This window comes from Ovis canadensis, chromosome 7, assembly GCF_042477335.2.
Source record: "Ovis canadensis isolate MfBH-ARS-UI-01 breed Bighorn chromosome 7, ARS-UI_OviCan_v2, whole genome shotgun sequence".
Taxonomy (NCBI): Eukaryota; Metazoa; Chordata; class Mammalia; order Artiodactyla; family Bovidae; genus Ovis; species Ovis canadensis.
The window spans coordinates 22085232-22109195 of record NC_091251.1 but is presented as its reverse complement, the minus strand read 5'-3'; the positions used below and the strand labels follow the sequence as shown (position 1 = coordinate 22109195).

At 42.4% G+C, this 23964-nt stretch overlaps 2 protein-coding genes across 7 annotated transcripts in view; one reads left to right on the top strand and one right to left on the bottom strand.

The window, feature by feature from the left end:
• Positions 1–9092, top strand: part of LHFPL2 (LHFPL tetraspan subfamily member 2) — a 170014-nt gene extending 160922 nt beyond the window's left edge. For all 3 annotated transcript variants that reach the window (XM_069595370.1, XM_069595371.1, XM_069595372.1), the window contains one exon: positions 4957–9092. In XM_069595370.1, coding sequence (XP_069451471.1) covers positions 4957–5213 — 257 coding nt within the window. In that variant the 3' untranslated portion in view covers positions 5214–9092. The remainder of the gene's footprint in view (positions 1–4956) is intronic.
• The window catches only part of SCAMP1 (secretory carrier membrane protein 1), a 149688-nt gene that overhangs the window by 9192 nt on the left and 116532 nt on the right, over positions 1–23964 (bottom strand). For 2 of the 4 annotated variants that reach the window (XM_069595366.1, XM_069595367.1), the window contains 2 exons: positions 18615–18765; positions 11985–12083 (listed from right to left, as the gene is read on the bottom strand). In XM_069595366.1, coding sequence (XP_069451467.1) covers positions 12022–12083; positions 18615–18765 — 213 coding nt within the window. In that variant the 3' untranslated portion in view covers positions 11985–12021. Of the gene's footprint in view, positions 1–11984; positions 12084–15943; positions 18766–23964 lie in introns of those variants that run through there. The other 2 variants (XM_070292485.1, XM_069595368.1) reach the window with 1 other exon arrangement.

Here is a 23964-nt window from a genome sequence, read left to right as displayed (position 1 = left end):
AAGTCTAATTATTTAAGTTAAACCAGAGCCATGTGTGTATGTTGCCCACAGACTAGAAATTTCTCTGTAGCAGGCTAGAACTGCTGGGTATCCAGGTTGAGTCTGAAAGCTCCTTCTAGGTCAGGGAAACTATTACTAAAATGCCACAGGGACACGGTGGATGTTGCATTGTGGCTGCTGGTACCCATGACAGCCAGCATCCTATGGCAGGCTTCAGTAATCTGTCAGGGCTGTCTCTAACCTGGGCTGGGGTAGCATCTGCAAGGTAGTCCAAGTGACTGACCATCATTTCCGTTAATGTCTTTCTTCCCCAGATAAGGCTGAGTCACCCCCCAGTGACCCCATGGTGAGCACAGGCTGGCACCTTCTAGTCCTCCTGGCACAAGGAACTGAGAGGCTGTTAGAGAAAAGACGGGCTGCAAGGGGGAGGGTCTCCAGGTTGGGGAGAATCGTGCCTACTTGGGTACCATCCCCCGAGTGGGGCTGCTGCAGGGGATACCACCTCTCTGAACTGCTAGGTTGCCTGTAGCCATGGGACTTGTCTTGAGCAGTTGTCCAGCATCATCCTCGATGCCTTTCCTCCCCCTCCCAGCTGGGCCTGCTGCAGCTCAGCCAGGCCCCAGGAAGAGAGGCCAGTCAGAAGAAAAGCAGACGCCCACTCGCCTAGTCCCGTTTTCTCTGTCACCCTCCAAACCCACGCACACACTGAAGGTGTGATGCGGTAAAAAGCAAGGGCATGGAAAGGCCCCCGAGACGGGCTGGCCTCGCTGCAGGAGCTGCTGTTTCTTAATACTTCCAAGGGGGAGAGACCAGTTTCTGGCGTGGCTCTTATGTGAAACTCAGTCCAGAGCACACCTCGCCGGGGGTCCCTGGGGCACTCCAGAGCGAGGATGAGGGGAGCCACGCCACATCTGCCGCAGACTTGGTGTATGTCTTACGGCGTGTCTTGCCTGTGGTCTGATGTGCCCATTCTGTCTCCGTAGCTGGTGTCATCAACCCTATTTGCACTCTGAGGCACATGTCTACGTCTAGCCCCTGGGGTTCACAGGCCTTGGACGGGCAGGGTGACAGGGGAAGCCAACCCACCAGGATTCTGCATCTCTTTTCCTGCTGGGGTGGTTCATGCTTGTTGACTGGCATCTGCCAGAGTTACGGTACTCTTTCTCCTCCAGGGCACTGTGGTTCGGAAAAACTCTACTGCAGAACAAGCTGCCCTGACATTAGTAACATTTTATTAAGAGTCTACTCTATGGCAGGCTTCCCTGGTGGTACAGAGGTTAAAGCGTCTGCCTGCAATGTGGGAGACCCAGGACCGATCCCTGGGTTGGGAAGATCCCCTGGAGAAGGAAATGGCAACCCACTGCAGTATTCTTTCCTGGAGAATCCCGTGGATGGAGGAGCTTGGTGGGCTACAGTCCACAGGTCACAAAGAGTCGGACACGACTGAGCGACTTCACTTCACTATGGCAGGCACTGTGCTGAACCCTGGCTTTCTAGTAGTAAATCAGATGTTCAAAAATCCCTGCCCTTGTGGAGCTTAGTTTAGAATGGAGATGGAATAACAGTCAAAATAAGTTGAAATATCAGGTTGAGCCACATGGAACCACCATTTTTGTAGGTTAAAAAAAAAATTTGACAAATAGTTTCATGTGACTCAAGGTAATAGATTGTTACTAAGAAATGCTAAGGAAAACTACCAAAGCAGGGAACAGGGATAGCAAGTCAGGGGAAGGGAGGCGGTTGAAACTGTGAGTAGGTGGGACCTGAAGACAAGGAGGCGTCATCCGAGGGGAGTATGGCGAGAGCAAAGGCTGGAGCAGGCAGCGGGGGCGAGAGGTGGGCGACAGAGAGCCGACACAGAGGACCGCAGGGCTATGGAGTTTACTCAGAGCTGGGGAACCGTTACGGGCTTCTCGAGAATTTTACTCGGAGGCAAGAGAACCTGCTGGCCTGATGGCTGTGAGTAGGGGACACTTGTTAGCGCCTGGGGACCGGTGCCCCAGGAGCAGTGGGGAGTCAGGACCTTGGGAAGTGAGAAGCCTATGTAGCCACCTGAATCACGAAGCTTTCTGGAATTCCTCTGGTAGAAGAGTCTTTTCTAAATACCTAGAGGGATGACAAACGTCTCTTCTCACTCACCTGAGGGCCGGTGGTTTTCTCTCGCACTCAGACAGTCGTGTCTGTTCACGGCACTGATCATGCTCCGTTCGGCCCTGTTGTGTGCAAGGAGCAGAATCCTCGCAGCCAGGCCGCCCAGGTGGGGACACACGTCATGTGCACTGGGGGGCTCACAGATGTACCAGAGCCACTTCCTGTCATCCACCTGGGGGGAACTGCCCTGTGGGCTTATAATCAAGCTGAGGCTTTCAAAAGACTCTTAAGCATGGCACCCTTTTATGACAGTCTCCCTGCTGCTCACAGATGGATTGGCCAATAGCAACCACAGGGTTTTGAGTAGGCCTGAAGCACTTGAGGAACCTCACCTGAGCTACCAGTAAGGGAACAGCTCAGGAGAAGTACAGGGGTAAATGTACTTGACTGTGCTGAAAAAAAAAGGGGGGTCCGATGATACTAGAAGAAGAATTATTTATCTTAAAACTTCCCAGAAGGATGTGCGATAGCCACATGACTGTGCATCCTACAAAGAGTCAGACGCAACTGAGCAACTGAACAAGCCAGAGCCCAGCACAGGGTAGCAGAGCTGCTAGGTGACAGCAGATCCTGCTTGCCCCAGCCCCTTCATATTAACATGCATTCATTTACTAATTGGACTTAAGCCACGTAATACAAATGATGAGTGCAGTTAATAATTGGAGCCACAATTCAAATACACACACTGGCCTTTTAAACGAAAGAGCAGGTAATGCTCCCTTGCCCCCGGCTGCATGCCTCTGCGTCCTGATACAGTCCCAGTGAGGGGGGACTCCTGTTCCCAAGGCAGTAACTCAGGACCTGAGGGAGGAGACTTCCCAGGTTCCCTGTGCCTGGGGTAAGGTTTCCTAGGGAACAAGGTGGGGATTAATCAGGATTTCTTATAGGCCTTAGAGATACAAAGGGCTTCCCTGGTGGCTCAGAGGTTAAAGCGTCTGCCTGCAATGCGGGAGACCTGGGTTGGATCCCTGGGTCGGGACGATCCCCTGGAGAAGGAAATGGCAACCACTCCAGTATTCTTGCCTCGAGAATCCCATGGACGGAGGAGCCTGGTGGGCTACAGTCCACGGGGTCACAAAGAGTTGGACACGCTGAGCGACTTCACATAGAGACACAAAAGAATTAGCTCAGTCATCCTACATTCCCCCAGCTGGGTTACATCTGTTCAGATGGAGAGTCCTTTATTCTTTCAAGGGTATTATTTTGTAGCCTGGCCTTTCCCCTGATTATTAAGTTAGTTGCTTGGTCACGTCCCCATGGATGCCATGCGACCCCATGGACTATAGCCCACCAGGTTCCTCTGTCCATGGGATTCTCCAGGCAAGAATACTGGAATGGGTTGCCGTTTCCTTCTCCAGGTCAGTAAAGGTAGGGAAAGAGAATTGAAAGTCAAGCTTAAATTAGGATACAACTGCTATTCCAGTGTATCTAAAACACAGGTCTTTTTGTCTATGAATTAATAATCTTGGTTATATAGATATCATTTGTCAAAGAAAACTGTCTTTTCTTGCTGCATATAGCATAGGCCAAAAAGTTCGTTTGGGTTTTCATACCATCAAACGGGAAAACACGAATGAGCTTTTTGGCCAACCCAACAGAATAAAGCCATCATCTTCTTGCAGCATCCTTTCTGCCAAGAAAGTGTTGCTGGGTACGCTTTGGGGTCCCTCAGTTTTCTTTGTCATCTTGGGGCCTGGACTTCCCTATAAACAGCTTCTGCTGTGTGAGGGGGAAGCAGGCAAGGCACCCTGCCCCACCGCGGCCCCGGGCTGGCAGGGGAGGTGACTCTTGGTTACACAGTGAGCAGTAAAGCTGCAGGGACAGAAAAATAGTGGACCCTTAGTGTGTCAGTGTGGTGGGATCAGCAGAATGGAAACAGCTTCTTAGTGTCTACTCAAAGCTGCACTTACTTAAAAGCAATCAGACAAAAAATTCTCATCAAGTTTGCATGTGGTTTCAGAATGTCTATGTAAATATAGAAATCACTGTCCTAGGTATGAGGTTGGTTGCTGGTGAATGCCAACAAACTGAGCCCTCGTGGGCTTATCTTTAAAGCATGACAGCCAAGTTAAGATCTGGTCTCTTGCATTTAACTCTTGTTCTCTGTGAACTCTCTTAGAATTCACATACTTTCTGCCTAAAGCCAGACAGTAAGCATTTTAGACTTTTGCAGGCCGCAGGGCCTATGCCATCCCCTCACTGTGCTGCTCCTGCACTGCCACGGGCAGCCCATAAATGAACAGGCATAGCTGTGTGCCAGTGAGACTTTACTTATAAAAACAAGGCCCCACTTGACCTTAGTTTGCCAACCTCTGCCTTACGGCAAGACGAGCCCTATGAGAGAAAGTAGTAACAGAGTCACCTGCTTTCCTAGAAGAGAAATTACTAGTGGGTTCACAGTCTGACATGTACATACGAGGCTAAAGTGAAAGTCACTTATCGTGTCCGACTCTCTTTGCAACTGCATGGACTACACAGTCCATGGAATTCTCCAGGCCAGAATACTGGATCTTTCCAACCCAGGGATCGAACCCAGGTCTCCAGCCTTGCAGGTGAATTTTTTACTAGCTTCCATAAAGGAAGCCCCGAGGCTAAAAGTATTCCCAATAAAGTGACTGTCTTGGTCAGGCCAGGTGAGTTGCACAGAACAGTACTGACACTCGCTGAGTCTGGCCCTGGAAGCAGACTCAGTATCGTTCAGCTACTGCAGCCCGGACCCCAGAGCGGGCACATCAAATAGCCAGCACACAGCACTGCCACTCACTCGCCACGGGGATTTCATCTGCTCTCTCTTCTGCCCTGCAGGCCTCTTCCTCATCCTGGGCCTGATACTCTACCCCGCTGGCTGGGGCTGTCAGAAGGCCATAGGCTACTGCGGACACTACGCGTCGGCCTACAAACCCGGAGACTGCTCGCTGGGCTGGGCCTTCTACACCGCCATCGGGGGCACGGTGCTCACCTTCATCTGCGCTGTCTTCTCTGCCCAAGCGGAGATCGCCACCTCCAGTGACAAAGTACAGGAAGAAATCGAAGAGGGGAAGAACCTCATCTGCCTCCTTTAGTTTGGAAGAGACATCAACGCCGTTTTCTTGCTCGCCGTAACCTTGTGAAACACTTCACCTCTGGTTCCGTCATTTGGGTCAAGTGAAGAACTAGCCTTTACCTACCGAAGCCACATTCCACAGCCTCCCAGGACCGACGGCAGGCCGCGTCCAGCCACGCCGAGCACTGCACGTGAGGGCCACAGTGCAAACTGTAAGAGATGGAACGAGGAAACCGCACACAAGCCCTGGCGTGGAGTTGCGTTCCGTCGGACCCCATCTCCCCACCAAAGCTCAATGAAGGATGACGATCGGAACCAGGAAAGCAACAGGTCTCTGGTGACAGAAGAGGCCGCAGGCCGGGTCTGCGGGCGGTTTTAGACGTGTTCCTGCACAGGCTGCACGCCTGCGGGCATCTCTGCCTCAGAGTGAGGCTGGGGGTGGAGGGGCTTTATTTCCTCTGGTTCCTTCACACTGTCTCCTCTGGGGTCCACAGTGAAGACCGTACATTTACCGGGGACATGACGTGCGCTACAGGGCACACACCAAGACACTGCCTCTTGCTTAGCTGACCTGAGTGGCCAGCAGGGGCAGTGTGGAATTCTACTGTGGGACTTACTCTAGGCTGAACTCCAGAGTCAGGGGGGTCTGCTGAACTGTCACTCTGAGAGTCTAGACATTTGAGGAGAGAAAGGATGAGGACCTGTCCCACTGTGAGAATAAAAGCACAGACAGAATCCCATTAGTAGAGACAGTCACTCCACTTCCCAGGCATAGCATCAGTACTGGCCCAGTCTCCTCTGCCACCAGAAATCCCGTGTCGTTCCCCAAGGGCTAGGACTGCGCTTTAACTGCCGGGGGAAACCTCACTGTTTCCTCCTTCCAGGGACCTAGGTCTCCAGGCTGCTGCGGCTCACTCAGAGTGTGTGTCCGAATCTCAGCCCTTGCAGGGAGACCTTTCCCCGCCGTGCAGTAACCAAGCAGCACTCAGCTGTGTTCCCGCCCCCGGCAGCAGCAGATGACAAGGAACTGGTCACAGGAGTTACGCTTCTCTAGTTCCTGGTGTGGGTCCTGGACGCAGACTCAGATAACATTAAATTGCTCTAACCAGTGAGTTTACAGCAAAGGCTTCATTCTCAGGAAAGCATAGAGTAGAAGGTTCATGCAAAAATGAGAGCTCAACCAAGCTCCTAGCGCCTGCCTACAACTGTTTACAGAAAGAATGAACACCACTATTAAAAAGGATCCAGGGCTTTTAATCTAGTTTCCATAAGTCACCAATATGACTGATCCAGGAAGATGGCATTAGCCATCACTTCAGCCTTACCCTGGAATGATCAAAGGGGCCGAAAGGAACCTAGTCGGGTATCACCCTGAACTTCAAAATTGCAGGCTGCTACAGAAGCACTTCCTTACAGCTTAAGCAAATGGGATGGATCTACCAAATTTCTGGAAGGATTAAAAGTATGGGTCTCTATAGGCTTATGAATCTGCTTACTTGAGGGCTTGCTTTGTTTTGAAAATTTAACAAATAACTAATGAACCTTGTTTGGGCGAGGTATTGTGTGCTAAGTGCCACCAGGCATAGAAGAATCCTGATTCAGATTTTAAAACTGTGCCCTGAGTGAATCATCTTAAAGCTGGGTGAGTCTGAAAACCATGCCTTGCTGCAGAACGAGTAATTGCTTTATATTAACACATAGATGGGATGGAGAACTAAAGTTTTATTCCAGGCTGGCCGTCGGCCTGTTCCAGAAACCATCTTATCTCACAGATTACGACCTAGAGGGCAGGAGAGTATGGGTGGGGAACCGGCCTTTAATGAGTTCACCACTCTTAGACCAAAACTCAGAATGAGCCAAGTATACATCTGTGACTCTTTCGAAAAGCAAAGGGGTGGATATGTGTGCTCACGGCAGCCTGCCATCCGGACTCGGGAAACGAGACCCGTGTCTGACATCACACAGAAGTAGGTGATGGTGGCCACCGGACAGGGCTCCTGTCCCTATCGGATAGGGACGCACAAAGTCCTGATACCAGCATACGCATCCCTTTTTAACACTAGGAGATTAATTTTAAAAAAAATTGTAAAAATAAAGTTCCCTCCACCAGGCAAATAATCTTGATTAAAAATAATACACATTTTTTTCCCCACAAGATTCACTTTTCCTTCTATACAACATAGAGAATCTATGTTATAATGCTGAGTTTACACTCTCACTCTCCTCTCAGAAGAGTCATAAGCCTAGAGGATCCCCTGAGCAGGTCCATCATCTTTACTGCCCAATTGCTTTTCCACTAAGGTGGGGTGGAGATACATCCCTAGATCACTCTAATAACAAGTCATAAGTGAAAACGTGCCCACTCTTGGCCAGAAGAAAGTCAGCTGACAGTGTTTACTTCATTGGTCTGAATGTCGCAGAAGACAAAAACAGTACATGCACACATACACAAAACCCCGCACCACTAAAAACTGCTTCAAACACTGATTTGTCAGGCAGAGCACAGATGCAGTCTCTCTAGGAGAGAAAGAGTGAACAGGTAAACGTGGGCCTTTTGAACCTGCAAGTCCCTTTAGCCAGGCTTCAGTTGGGATAAATGGAATATCAAAATCTTGCTAGCCTAGATGAAAACTGCATGGCTGTTTAAAAACCACTGAATGGGAGGAATGTGTTAGATTGAAAACAATCAGACAATCGACCTACATCTATTTTTCTAATAAATTTCTATCAATCACATAATTGCCTCCATCTAAAAATCTAATATACCTGGACCATCACTACTACCAGAAAAAGTCGTATTTATTTTTCGCTGCATTTGTGCTTCAAGTTTTGTGATGGGGCTGGGCTTCTCAATGAACTCCAAGAAGGCAGAAATGTTTGCTTTGGATTCTGTGGATTCTTTAAACCTGTGTGCTAATTCAACAATTTACATGAATTGTGTAAGCGTTTTTGTATACTTATCAAACATCTGTGGTGTAATGATCTTTGTTAAACATGTATTCTGTAAAGTGCCATAGTCCTTTTTTTTAAATGTGTGTAGCATATTTAAAATATATATATATATTATACATACACGAGTCTGTGTGAGAGATGTGCAATAACAAAGGTGTATGTATGTTCTGATTTTTTGGGAACTGGACAGGAGTCAGGACAGAGACTCTTTCTGTTTTGGCAAAGGAGAGTTAAAACATTTTGCCTTCATGGCCTAGTCATTAACCCAGAACAATTCTGATGCTACACAGACCTATGTGAAGAAAAGACTGGTATGAACTCATCTTTCCCTGGGCCTACATTAAAATAATCATTAGAGGTATGTGAAAAGGTAAGCCAGCAAGCCAGGCCCAGGTGATGCTGGTCTGTCATGTGAAATGTGAAGCTGCCATGTTGCCTTTTCTCTTAGCGTGATAACTAGTAGCTGGTACATAATCACTAAGGAGCTATTTCTTAACCTGCTTTGATAGACCAAGTTAATGCTAGACCACTATTTAAGGGCTAATCTCACACCTTAGCCATAAGGGTCTGCTTAGAACAGACCTCTCTGTGCAATAACATATGGCCCCTGGAAATCCCAGGCCTGCATTTGTACTGGGGCAGCACAAGAAAGGCACAACTGGGATTTCTTCTGAGACTGTGGTGAAACGCCTTCCAAGGTTGGGGGGGGTCATGAGGTGCTCCGGAGGAACTTGGCACCACTTGATATTATTCAACAGCCACTTGAGCCAAATGTAAAACTGTGTTACCGCTGACGGACTCAATCAGAGCCTTCGAATTTCCGGTCATCCTGTTGTAAACTAATACATTATTTGTCTAGCATTGATTAGGTTCCTGTGCATATGTATTTTCACCACATGCTCCCTACCCTCCCCAGATATGAATTAAACCAGATTTTGCAAACTTATTCTGATTCTCTCAGTCTCATTATACTGTTTAAATATGATGTGTATAATCTGATCAAGAAAATATCTACCAAATTTTAAACATTAACATATGTGATACTGGTGATAAGATATTCAAGTATTTTAACTCTGCCATTCACTAATAACATATATACACCTACCTGATGTTAGCTTTAACTTGAAGTATATATTTCTTCCCCTGAGAAGCACTGATGTAATTATAAATAGGAAAAAAAAATTTAAAACCCTCTCATATGCTATATAGTTATCTAAGTTTTGAAGAAACATGGAAATACTTCAAAGCATTGTGACTATAATGTAAAGAAATGTGTGAAGTGAAGTCACTCAGTCGTGTCCGGGTCTTTGCGACCCCATGGACTGTATGTAGCCCACCAGGCTCCTCCCTCCATGGGATTCTCCAGGCAAGAGTACTGGAGTGGGTTGCCATTTCCTTCTCCAGGGGATCTTCCCGACCCAGGGATCAAACCCAGGTCTCCAGCATTCCAGGCAGATGCTTTAACCTCTACAACAAGGGAAAAGTCAACTGAAGGACACATTCTCCTCTTCCAACAAGAATACCACAATTAAAGGCCAATCATGGAGCAATACACCTCCACATTTCCTGAAGGTAATCCTGCCCATAAAAAGCTTCATCTAGAAACAGGACTCCACTTCATAAACTCAAGACCCGAACAACCCTTTTCATAAACTCTTATTCAACTCTCCATATCATGTGAAGAACTTAGAACATACAAAAATAGCTTTATTTTCTTGATCTAGGGCCTGTGACAGCTGGACCTACTGTATGCTTTGGCTTCTAGGCATTCGAGACATTTTAACATTCCTGACATGTGCCAGACTTCTAATAGGAATCAACATTAAAAGCTGACAAAATTACCCAAATCAATAAAGGCAAGTTTTTTTCAAACAAATTACAATCTAAATAATCCAAGTGAAATTGGACATTTTCAGTTGCTTTCTCAGCTGTTATTACATCTTTTTCAAAAATTAATCCATAAGAGAAAGGACCCTGACTTTAAATTTCAGCACAGGCTGGGCAACCCACACCTGCGCTTTGCATTTCACACTGAGTTTTTGCCTAGCAGTTTTGCTACCAGCTTGATCTTCCGTGTCTTGATCCTCCTGGAACACACTGCATTCAACTCACTCCTAGCTCTCCTTAGAAATCTCTGCTTAACATAATAACAGTCTTGACTATCCTGGACATTTCCTTTAAGGGAGCTATTTCAGCAGTTTCCAATAATTCAGTACCTTTTTTTAACTCCCAAACACTAAAGGGTAAGAGCCGCAAAGCAGGTTTCTAGCCTCCTCTCCAAAGCAGCCAGTACCTGTCTTCATCTCAGGACCCCACTGGTTGCCTAGTCACACAGTTGTGGCCTCTGCAGGTGCCCCTGCTATCTTCACTGCAGCTTCCTCCTCACCCTGGAGAGTTCTCCAAGATAAGTCTTTAAGACATGACCTGCTCACTTTGCTTAGACACACAGGATGTAAACAAAAGCATAAATGAATAAGAGGAAGTAGTAAAACCACATGGAAAAGAAAAATTAATCAAATAACTTGTGGCTCTTAGTAGCTCTTTGACTTTTTATAGTCAAATATCCTGAAAAATCTAGTATCTATAAAGCAGTCCACCAAGGGCATATGTTTGGGAGAAACCACTAAACTTTATCCTTAAGAGAAGGAAGCCCGAATGAAGGCAGGAGATAGTGAAGACAATGAAGAGACCGTTAGGGAGAAAGAAGCAACAGCTTGGGGACTGATTAGAAGCAGTTCGGGGAGTAGGGGAAGGAGTCTAAGATGGCTTCCACTGGGCAGAACGCGGTGCCTTCACCTAGATCAGGAATCCAGCAGGGACTGGGACAGTGAAGGCATGAAGGTTCAGCCTAGGCTGCCAACGTGAAGTCCCATGTGCAGCTAGAAATACACGGTGGAGAGAAGACCAGCTGGGTGGCAGAGACTTGGGAGTCTTCAACATGGACAGGCAGTAAGAATTTTTAACCTTTATACATGTTTTATGGGCTGGTACTGTGCTAAGCACTTCTTTTTAATTAATTTATTCATTAAAACCATATGAGTAGAAACTAATATCCTCATTTTATAGATATATTAACTTTCACCCAAGTAACAACTGAGGTTAAGTAATTTATCCCACATGAAAAAGCTGGTAAGCGGCAAAGCCCAAGTTCAAATACAGGTTTGACACCAAAGACTACATTCTCCAACAGCCGTAGTTTCTTTCTACCCATAAGAGAGTGAGAAAACAAATACAAACCCCAAGAAGACAGCAACATCTCTGCATACTAAACTCTTAGAAAAACTTCCAAATTTAACTCCAAAAAAGCCACACCATAAGATGACAACTGATGGAAACACTGCTCCCTTTCAGAGAAAAACCTGGTAACCCTTCATACTTTCCAAGGTGACAACATGTATCTCAATTTGCCCCATCTAGAGAACAGCGTTGAAAATTCATCAAGTATACGACAGCGACAAAGAATGATAGTTTTATTATAAACAATCTGTATCTAGCACAGGGAACTATAGTCAATATCCTGGGATAAACCATATGGGAAAAGAATATTTTTTTAAAATGTGTGTAACTGAGTCACTTTGCTGTACAGCAGAAATAAAAACAAAATTGTACTTTTCAACTATACTTCCATTAAAAAATTTATAAATAATCTCTCATCCAGAATAAGCAGCCATTATGATTACATAAGGGGCCTATTTTCTTCATAGCTAATATGACAGTTAAATAAGGATTTGTTTTCAACTTAAGTTTCTCCAAACACACACACACCCCACCACACACACATGCCAAGGACCACTGAGGAAGCCAGCACTGCTGTGAGGAGCAGGCAGCAGGTACTTACCCACATGCTGTGGAGGCAGGCCTTGGTCTGGAGATTTTCAAAAATACACGCTGTACTTTTTTTCTTGATTACTGAATTGTTTTCTAGAGTCCACTGTCCCTAAAGGATGGATATGAGTTACTGGAAATGTGAAAGATGCAAAGGAGAGAACTGGCACCAGGAGAGAGGTGGCACCAGGTAGTAGTAGCAACCCCACACTCGGCACGAGTCGGGGCCCGCGCCTGGCTGCCTCTCCCCTGCCACCACCACCGCTCACTGAGTGACTGGGGTAATTTCCTATTCCTCTATAACAGGGCCCAGTAACAAATTCCAGCACAGGCTTGGTGTAAGGATTAAGTAACCGACTTAAGTGAAGCATTTAGTATAGTTTCTGATATATAAAAAGTCCCCAGTGGTATGTTATTTTTACAAAAAAGTTAAAAGAATCTTCTGTCCAGACTAATATCATTTAGAGTTGATCTTTAAAATGAAGTGTTGTCCTAGAAATTGTGAAGAATAACATAACCTGTTGTTAAACCCAATCTAGTTTTTACCTAGAGAGCCTCAATGGATTGGCTACCTTGGCCAGCAATTTTTTTTCCATCCTGTACTAGTCATCTTTAGCTTAGGGCTTCCAGCAAGTGGAAGATTCCTCTGTAGAAACAAGATACATGGCCACTCCTATTTATAAACAAGGAGTATCCGCTGAGCCCATCATCTGTGGGAAACCAGAATGCTCAGAAAACCTTCTGACTATTTGTTAAAGCCTACTGATGGCAAAGCCTTCTTAGAAAAGGAACATCCAATCACAGGACAGTGTAAATAAAGATGGAGTTGGAGGCATAAATTGATACAATTTTCTGGAGAGCAATTTGGCAATGCACATCAAAGATCATAAAAATCTATACTTATGCTTTGACCAAGCATACTGTCCTAAGGAAAGAACACAAGCTTGGGTCCGCAATTTAGCAATAATACATTCCTTGGTAAGTTATTTATAATAAAAAAAAAAAAGTGAAATTCAGAACCTAAAACAGTAACAGGACTTTGAAAACTAACATGTGATACATGCATATAGAGCCGCTGTTACAGAGCTAATTCATCAACAGGAATATAAATATTCAACATATTTATACCAGAATTGGAAAAAAAGATTACAAACCATTGTGCAAGTTAAAATTCTCAAGTAAAAAGTCTCAGGAAATCGACTCAAGGTAGCTCAGAGAGAAAAGGCTAAGAATGTTACTTGGAGAATGTAATATCCAGCTAACCAAATAGGGGTGACCAGTAAGGCTCACAAGGGACACAGAAAGCTGTCGAGGCCTTTTCTAGGTCCTTCATCCTACTTCTTTTGTGCGTCTGCCTCCTTCTCCGCTTTCATCACACATCAGTTTTCTAGTAACTCAAAGTCTTGGCAGAATATGATTATCCACATGGCCCAACTCTGAAACAGCATGATTCTAGACAAACCTACTTTCAGAGTAAAAATTTAATGAGCCATGTATGAGTCCACTATGGCCAGGTGACAGCCGGTGCCAATGTGGTCTTCAGGGGTCCAAAGAAATGGGGTTTGTGAAAGCTAGACAGACATCCTTAAAAGACCAATTACAGGCTGTAGAGGGAAATCTTATTTCTTAATATTAGGGGAAAAAGTGGTCTTCCTGGAAAATTAACGGAAAGAAATGAACCAAATTTTAACAGTACCTATTTGTGGGTATAAAATTATGAACCACTGTAACTCCTTTTGCTGTAAATATTTTTTTTATTTATATGAAATGTAATTTTAATTTTATAAGTAAGTTAAACTAGTAGGTCATTATGATATAATACCGAGTGAGGGAAAAACAGGATAAAAATTCCCATTATTTATATCCCTTAACTGTATAAAATATGTATGTATACAAAAAGAATGGAAAAAATACAGTAAACATTAACAGTGGTATCTCTAGATGATAAAAATTACGTATTTTTATTTTCTCACTTACTTTCCATATTTTTCAGTAGTCCTACAACAGATACATATTTCTCTCATACTAGAAAAAAAATTAGTTGGAGGGATGTGTATGCCCAGGGGGCTCAGTTTTTGTGTAGGAGACAATAATGTGGTAGGAACTTCTGTAACCACCAGAAGAAAAACAGTTATTTGGGGCATTTTCTTCCTAGCTCCCAAACACCTGAATAATAATATAAACTGTCACGGTAACAACTACTCATGACCATGATTTATCTTGAGAATTACTGGCCCACAAAATGTTTTAAGAGTTCTGGAGGAATTCTAGGATTAAAGCTAAGTACTATAAAACAAAGAATTAAATAAAACGTGCATTCTATGGTTCTACAAATTCAACTGTTTAAATGTACAAACGATAATAGTCAACAGATGAAACACTATAAGGCAGAAGAGGATTAACGACTTTCTATCTCCAGTGAAGATGGAATGGGTTTAGTGGCAGAAGAATTTTAACTGCACCATCAGCCATGCCAACTCCAGAAAGTTATGAGCTGAAAAATAAATGAAGATTTAGATAAAATTTAACACTCACTGCGCTGTTACATGCTGACTCCTATGTCCCTTGCCATTTGAAAACATAAACAGTGCCGATGAAAATTCTCTAAGTTGAAGCCTTTGTCTTATCAAAACCACATAGTTAAACTATAAATATGAAGCCCACAAGAAGGCTAAGAACACTAGAGGGGAGCCTTTCCCTATTTTGCTAGAATCTTCTAATCAAGGACATCTATTGTATTTGTCTAGGATAGATTAGAGGCAACATCTGGCTGGCTTAGAAATTTTTTACAGATTCCTTTCTATCTTTCTATAGATTGTGATAAATCTTAAAGTTTAAAAATACTCATTCTTACAAAAAGCATGCTGTTGTATAAAATGTACCCTAAAATTCTGGTAGAAATACTTCGCTTTCCATAATATTTAACCACTGAGATACAACCTCTTAGTTTAATAAACAAGTATTAGAAACAATGCTAGTGTTTTAAAACATACGGTTCTACTCTAAATAAATTTATACTATGGTACTTGAAAAATCTACCAAAGTACAGATTTTTAAACGTCCTCGATTATTTTTACATTAACCGCTTTTATTTCACCTCCAAAGTTCTTAATCACAAGGAATCAGCAAGTTCCTTTAAACACTTAGCTTAAGGGAAAAATGAAAGAAGATACAGTGAAGTGGCGAGTGACAGCACAACTCTAATAAGGGAAAACGGCGCAAAAAGGTAACAGGCTCTGTATATAAATAATGTCGGTTTTTACCAATAAAAATACAAAATTAGGTGCTAATGCCAGTGTTTTCAGAAAAAGATAAAGCAACAACTATAAAAAGCATTATGTACTACAAATGATTTACAGAAATGAAAACTTAATTAAACATAAACTCCCTCTAAAATGCAAACCATACGTTATATCAACATGATTTACAAAAGGCCTATATCCAATGAAAATCCAAAGTCACTTTTAGGTAACACCCAGAAAACTGAAAATGCTGTTCCTATTTTAATTTAACGTGAATTTCTCAAATAAGGTTCACCATGAACACTTTTTTTTAGACTATATTTTTTATATTCTCTTTAGATAATCAAATGAAAAATCCAACAATACACAAATTGGTACTTTCATCAGTACATAAAACAACAGGTAGTGAGGTTAGGGAACAGAAAACAAGTCCAATCAAGTCAACACAATACTAGTACAGAGGCGTCCATGAGAACCCGCAAGGAGAGGTCTGGGCCACAACACAGGTTTTCTATTTTGAATCTAGCTTCTAGTCTGTGTATTTTGACCTTAAAGTGGTCAAGCTATTTAGTGAATCTCATGTTCCACTACCTACAAAGGTCTAAAGCAACAGAAAAACTGTCATGTCATTTAAAAAAATCAAATGTGGTATTTCTATATACATTGAGCCCTCTGTATAATTACTGCCTCTGAAGTGCTAATACAGTATTTAAAATTACACAAACAAACATCCAGTAAAGAGCATTTTATTTTATGACACTCTGTGTTAATACAATAAATATACAAAACTTCCAAACCACTGAAAACATGCAACATTAGAGGGACAGATGGAGGGCATTTATATAGGACCATGACAATCACCATGATGGCAGCGCAATATCACTCGTTGACAAAATATACACACATCCTTAAATAATCCGAGTTCCAAATTAAAACCACTGAGCAATGATTTTCCAGTGTTCAAACTTTCGTTTGAAATAAAATAGCCAAAACAGTACTACAAACTGAAAGCTGACGTGGCTCCTTACACTGTGAAGACCATTTCATGATTGCGATACTGGGTAATGCTAACATTAAATATGAACCACTAACAAATGCCAATCTTTTACTGAGTGCAAATGTGACTATTTACTAATAATCGTTAAGAGAATAGAGATTATAAGAATTAAAAACCCCTCTACCTTATCAAACTGTTAGCAATGCTATCTTTTTAATGCACATTTATGTTTTTAAAAAACATTTTTCTCTTTATAAGCTTGTATTAACCCAAATAACTGGAATTTAAAACAACACTTCCGCCATCCAAACAAAAAAAGGTACTGTTGGTTGTAATTATTCTTTGCTACTTAGCAATAGAGGATTTCTACAGAACTGAGAGAAGCATTCATAATTCTTGAAGAAAAGTACTGATATCTCAGTATTCTTCAAAAGTCTCTATGATAAAGTTTTCATCTGTAGTTTAAGGAGAAACAAAAGGAACTTGAAAGATAATGACAGACCTAAGTGCTTTTGTTGTATTTTGTGGTTAATGTTTTGAATATTTGTAAAATCCACACTCAACAAAGCATACTGATAAAACATTTTTCAGTAAGATTATAGGCTCTAAAAAACTTGAATGGGCTTATTTGGTTGAGAAAGTAGAGATTATCACTGATCAGAAATATTCATAAAAACAGCTTTAAATTCATACTCTGAATCCTATCTTCATCAGAATAAAAGAAATATCTTCCAAGTATATTACTTCAATAAAGTCCCAAATAAATCAAACGTAAACACCATCAGGATGAATCTGAGTTATATCTAGCATCACACAAAGCTTCTTTCATAAATAGGAGAATTTACCATCCCACCTCTAGGATGAAACTCATTTTAACTCTAAATTTGGGGGGAAGAATAAAAATAATTTAACCACTTACACCCATCTGATTTTTTAGCATCAAATAATATAATCCAACCAACTACCTTTCCTTAAAATCAAATTGCATAAAACATACTCATTATTCTGCAATCTGTGGTTTGCTGATGACTTCCAAAACAACAGTACCATGACTTTACAAGTTGTCTTCGAGGCATTTAATCAGTTATTTAAAAATGATTCAAAGTTTCAACCCAAGTATACTATAAGAATGAAGTCCTGTGCTGCATAGTAACAATTTTAACATGATTATGCTCATAATTAATGCATTCAACTATATCTGTATTTTCTTGTTTGGTTCAAGTTAAATGTTTTATTTTTTTCTATTGCTACAGATTTTAGTGTGTTCAGTGTGTCTCAAAAATTCAAAGACTGAGGTGCATTAGGGATTCAAGTCTAGTGAAGTACCGGGGTCTTTTTAATGACAACCAGACATGAGAGGCTAAAAAAAAAGTATCTTAAATACTGTTATGTTCTTTTAGGACATGGAGTTAGGCTAGACTTTAACACCTCTGTTAAAAAGTACACAAGCATACCCCAAAAGAGAGCTGCCAAACACAAGCTCAGTTCAATTAAAAAGAGTAGCCACAAGAATATACCAAAGTTTCCAAACAGTAATATTTTACTATGGCATGAATACTGAAAATTAAAAACAAAAAGGTATTATCATCACTACATCCTATTCCACCAATTATCTACTTTTTGGATAATGCACTGCATATTATATTATGTCCTCATACTACATCCCAGAACATTTTTATTGAAAAGAAAGTATTATAGAAAATCATTTCTATGATTCTATAAACAACTCCCCAATCCTACAACCCTAAGCAGTGCATAACCCAAAATACTAATTCTTTTAAGAAACATGGTATCCATGCAAGATCAGAGATTGATTATCAAAATATCAACTACTCTAAATAAAGAAAATAAAAAGATAAAATTTACATTATCTGCTTTGAAACACACACAGGCTCTTCACTGGTGACTGAAACTGCTAAAAAGCAAGCCAATTTAAAAGTCCCTAAATCTCTGATGTCCTATTTCTTTCAATATAAATAAGGAAAAGGAATGAAGCATTGCTTTACTGCTCAAATGTGTAATTTTTATGTCTAAGATTCTTGAAAGAAGAACTGCAGCAAGTACTAAGTGCATTTTTTAATAAGTGCCATTTTAATTTCAGTGTGTCACCACTGAAATAATTCGCTGAATATTCATCCCCCAAAAAATATGGAGAATATTTATTTTGTATGTAATATTTTTTCTGCAAGGGGCATTGAACTATTGAGAAACTGTCAGGTAAATAATAAGACGAGGAAGTTTTTCTGGTTTTAGCCCATGCACAAGAGATTAGGAAATACACGTGCTGTGTGTACTGTGTGTTTGGAACAACAACAAAAAAAATTTATAGAATACAGTAACTAGAGAAAAAAGTACAATCAAAAGGTAACAGTGCATTGTCGGAAGACTCTCTAAATTTGGTTACCCTTGAACGCATTCTGAGCTGCACTGCTTGCTGCAGTTGAAGCTGCATTTGCGGCTGCAGTCTGGACAGTTTTGTTGGACATCACACCTGTTGCAAACTCTTGCTGGGCCTTCTCAAAACTAGCACCTGTTGTGCGATACAGTCCATGTACCTAGGGAGGCACAAAAAGTGGGAGAAGATAAGCGGTGACCGTACATGTTCACTTTCAACAGCTCTTCAGTTACTCTCAACGTGACTCGGAGATACACAGACTGGATGTGAGGCAGGACTCCTAAGATCAAGGGCATCAGCCCCAACACTGGAACACAACACTGCATGTAAATATTTTCTTAAAACAGATTTTCCCTTTTTATCCACAATGCAGAAGAGATAATTATGTCTATGCCAAAGCAAGAATAATTAAAAAAAAAAAAACAGCTTAACCAAAAGTAAAAAGCTATGCTTTCCACTGTACCAAGTTATGATATTTACAGTCTTAAAAAGACTGGTTTAAACAAAACAAATCCCTTAGGACTATACAGTGGAAATGGCAAATCGATTCAAGGGATTAGATCTGATAAGAGTACCTGAAGAACTATAGATGGAGGTTGTATAGCAATGATGAAAACCATCCCCAAGAAAAAGAAATTAAAAAGACGAAGTGGTTGTCTGAGAAGGCCTTACAAACAGCTATGAAAAGAAGAGAAGCGAAAGGCAAAAGAGAAAAGGAAAGGTATACACTTCCAAATGCAGTTACAAAGAACAGTAAGGAGAGATAGGAAAGCAGTCCTAAGTTAACAATGCAAAGAAATAGAGGAAAACAATAGAATGGGAAACACTAGAGATCTCTTCAAGAAAGTTAGAAATACCAAGGGAACTTTTCATGCAAAGATGGGCACAATAAAGGACAGAAATGATAATAACAAAAGCAGAAGATATTAATAAGAGGTGGAAAGAATACACAGAAGAACTATATGAAAAAGATCTTAATGACCCAGATAACCACGATGGTGTGATCACTCACCTAGAGCCAGATATCCTGGAGTGTGAAGTCAAACAGGCCTTATGAAGCATCACTACAAACAAAGCTAGTGGAGGTGATGGAATTCCAGTTAAGCTATTTTAAATCCTAAAAGACGATGCTGTGAAAGTGTTGCACTCAATATGCCAATAAATTTGGAAAACTAAGCAGTGGCCATAGGACTGGAAAAGGTCAGTTTTCATTTCAATACCAAAGAAGGGCAATGTCAAAGAATGTCCAAACTACTGCACCACTGCACTCATTTCACATGCTAGCAAGGTCATGCTGAAAATCCTTCAAGTTCAGTGCACTTCAGTTGCTCAGTTGTGTCTGACTCTGCAACCCCATGACTGCAGCACACCAGGCCTCCCTGTCCATCACCAACTTCTGGAGTTCACTCAAACTCATGTCCACTGAGTCAGCGATGCCATCCAACCATCTCATCCTCTGTCATTCCATTATCCTCCCGCCTTCAATCTTTCCCAGCATCAGGGTCTTTTCCAATGAGTCAGTTCTTCACATCATATAGCCAAGGTATTGGAGTTTCAGCTTCAGCATCAGTTCTTCTGATGAATATTCAGGACTGAGTTCCTTTAGGATGGACTGGTTGGATCTCCTTGCTGTCCAAGGGACTCTCAAGAGTTTTTCCAACACCACACTTCAAAAGCATCAATTCTTCAGTGCTCAAGTTTCTTTATAGTCCAACTCTCACATCCAAACATGACTACTGGAAAAATCATAGCTTTGACTGGATGGACCTCTGTTGACAAAGAATTGTCTCTGCTTTTTAATAAGCTGTCAAGGTTAGTCATAACTTTTCTTGCAAGGAACAAGCATCTTTTAATTTCATGGCTGTAGTCACCATCTGCAGTGAGTTTGGAGCCCCCAAAAATAAAGTCTCTCACTGTTTCCACCATTTCCCCATCTATTTCCCATGAAGTGATGGGATGGATGCCATGATGATAGTTTTCTGAATGTTGAGTTTTAAGCCAGCTTTTTTGCTCTCCTCTTTCAGTTTCATCATGAGGCTCTTTAGTTCTTCTTCTCTTTCTGCCATAAGGGTGGTGTCATCTGCATAGCTGAAGTTATTGATATTTCCCCCGGCAATCTTGATTCCAGCTTGTGCTTCATCCAGTCCAGCATTTCTCTTAATGTACTCTGCATATAAGCTAAAGAAGCAGGGTGACAACAGCCTTGACGTACTCCTTTCCAGATCTGGAACCAGTCTGTTGTTCCATGTCCAGTTCTAACTGTTTTTTCCTGACCAGCATACAGATTTCACAGAAGGCAGGTCAGGTGGTCTGGTATTCCCATCTCCTGAAGAATTTTCCACACTATGTTGTAATCCACACAGTCAAAGGCTTTGGCATAGTTAATAAAGCAGAAGCAGATATTTTTCTAGAACTCTCTCGCTTTTTCAGTGATCCAACAGATGCTGGCAATTTGATCTCTGGTTCCGCTGCCTTTTCTAAAACCAGCTTGAACATCTGGAAGCTCACAGTTCATGTTGAACTGCTGAAGCCTGCCTTGGAGAACTTTGAGCATTACTCTGCTAGCGTGTGAGATGAGTGCAATCATCATCTGAGCATTCTTTGGCACTGCCTTTCTTTGGGATTGGAATGAAAACTGACCTTTTCCAGTCCTGTGGCCACTGCTTAGTTTTCCAAATTTGCTGACATATTAGTGCAACACTTTCACAGCATCATCTTTTAGGATTTGAAACAGCTCAACTGGAATTCCATCACCTCCACTAGCTTTGTTCATAGCAATGCTTCCTAAGGCCCACTTGATTTTACATTCCAAGATGTCTGGCTCTAGGTGAGTGATCACACTATCGTGGTTATCTGGGTCATTACGATCTTTTTTGTATAGTTCTTCTGTGGATTCTATCCACCTCTTCTTAATATCTTCTGCTTTTGTTAGTATCATTTCTGTCCTTTATTGTGCCCATCTTTGCATGAAAAGTTCTCTTGGTATTTCTAACTTTCTTGATGAGATCTCTAGTGTTTCCCATTCTATTATTTTCCTCTATTTCTTCACAATGATCACTGAGGAAGGCTTTCTTATCTCTCCTTGCTATTCTCTGGAATTCTGCATTCATTATGGTATACCTTTCCTTTTCTCCTTTGTCTTTCACTTCTGTTCTTTTCATAGTTGTTTGTAAGGCCTCCTCAGACAACTATTTTGCCTTTTTGCATTTCTTTTTCTTGGGAATGGTCTTGATCACTGCCTCCTGTACAATGTCACAAACTTCTGTCCATGGTTCTTCAGGCTCTCTATGAGATCTAATCCCTTGAATCTGTTTATCAATCCACTGTAAAGTTGGAAGGGATTTGATTTAGGTCATACCTGAATGGCCTAGTGGTTTTCCCTACTTTCTTCAATTTAAGTCTGAATTTGGCAATAAGAAGTTCATGATCTGAGCCACATTCAGCTCCCAGACTGTTTTTGCTGACTGTATAGTTTCTCCATCTTTTGCTGCAAAGAATATAATCAATCTGATTTTGGTACTGACCATCTGGTGATGTTCATGTGTAGAGTCTTCCCTTGTGTTATTGGAAGAAGGTGTTTGCTATGACCAGTGCATTGTCTTGGTAAAACTCTGCTAACCTTTGCCCTGTTTCATTCTGTACTCTAAGGTCAAACTTGCCAATTACTCCAGGAGAAGGCAATGGCACCCTACTCCAGTACTCTTGCCTGGAAAATCCTATGGACGGAGGAGCCTGGTAGGCTGCAGTCCATGGGGTCGCTAAGAGTCAGATACGACTAAGTGACTTCACTTTCACTTTTCACTTTCATGCATTGAAGAAGGAAATGGCAACCCACTCCAGTGTTCTTGCCTGAAGAATCCCAGGGACGGGGGAGCCTGGTGGGCTGCCGTCTATGGGGTCGCACAGAGTCGGACACGACTGAAGTGACTTAGCAGCAGCAGCCAGGTATTTCTTGACTTCCTGTTTTGCATTCCAGTCCCTTATAATGAAAAGGACATCTTTTGGGGGTGTTAGTTCTAGAAGACCTTGTAGGTCTTCATAGAACCATTCAACTTCAGCTTCTTCAGCATTACTGGTCTGGGCATAGACTTGGATTACTGTGATACTGAATGGCTTGCCTTGGAAACCAAGAGAGATCATTCTGTCATTTTTGAGACTGCATCCAAGTACTGCATTTTGGACTCTTTTGTTGACTATGACTATCCATTTCTTCTAAGGGATTCTTGCCCACAGTGGTAGATATAATGGTCATCTGAGTTTCATTCACCCATTCCAGTCCCTCTTTGGTCACTGATTCCTAAAATGTGTACGTTCACCCTTGCCATCTCCTGTTTGACCACTTCCAATTTGCCTTGATTCATGGACCTAACATTCCAGGTTCCTATGCTATTGCTCTTAACAGCATCAGACTTTACTTCCATCACCACACATCTACAACTGGGTGTATTTTTTCCTTTGGCTCCATCTCTTCATTCTTTCTGGAGGTAGTTCTCCACTGATCTCCAGATGCACCTACCAACCTATGGAGTTCATCTTTCAGTGTCCTATCTTTTTGCCTTTTTATACTGTTCATGGGGTTTTCAAGGCAAGAATAGTGACCCTTCTCCAGTGGACCACGTTTTGTCAGAACTTTCCACCATGACCCATCTATCTTGGGTGGCCCTAAACTGCATGGCTCATAGTTTCATTGAGTTAGACAAGGCTGCTATCCATGTGATCAGATTGGTTAGTTTTCCATGACTGTAGTTTTCAGTCTGTCTTCTGCAAAATTGCGTTTAGAACCAAACCCCATACTCACCAGAGACGCTTGGAGGGTTCAAACATAACTTGTGTGCACCAGGACCCAGAGACCCCACAGAGACTGAGACAGAACTGCGTTTGGGTATCTCCTGAGGAGGTACGAGTTGGGAGTGGACTGCTGCAGGGGCAGGGGCCCTGGGTGCAGTAGACCTGGGTGTGGCATAAGCCCTCCTGGAGGAGGTCGCCACTAACCCACCATAGAGCCGCCAGAACTTACACAGGACTGGGGAAACAGACTCTTGGAGGGCACAAACAGAACCCTGTGTGCACCAGGACCCAGGAGAAGGGAGCAGTGACCCCACAAGAGACTGCCCCAGACCTGCCCGTGAGGGTCCAGGAGTCCCCGGCGGAGGCGTGGGTGGGCGGTGGCCTGCTGCAGGGCTGGGGGCCCTGAGTGCAGCAGTGCGTGCATGGGGCCTTCTGAAGGAGGCCGCCACTATCTTCACTACCTCCACCAGAGTTTGGCCTCAGGTCAAATAACAGGGAGGGAACACAGCCCTTCCCTTCAACAGAAAATGGATTAAAGATTTATTGAACATGGCCCCGCCCATCAGAACAA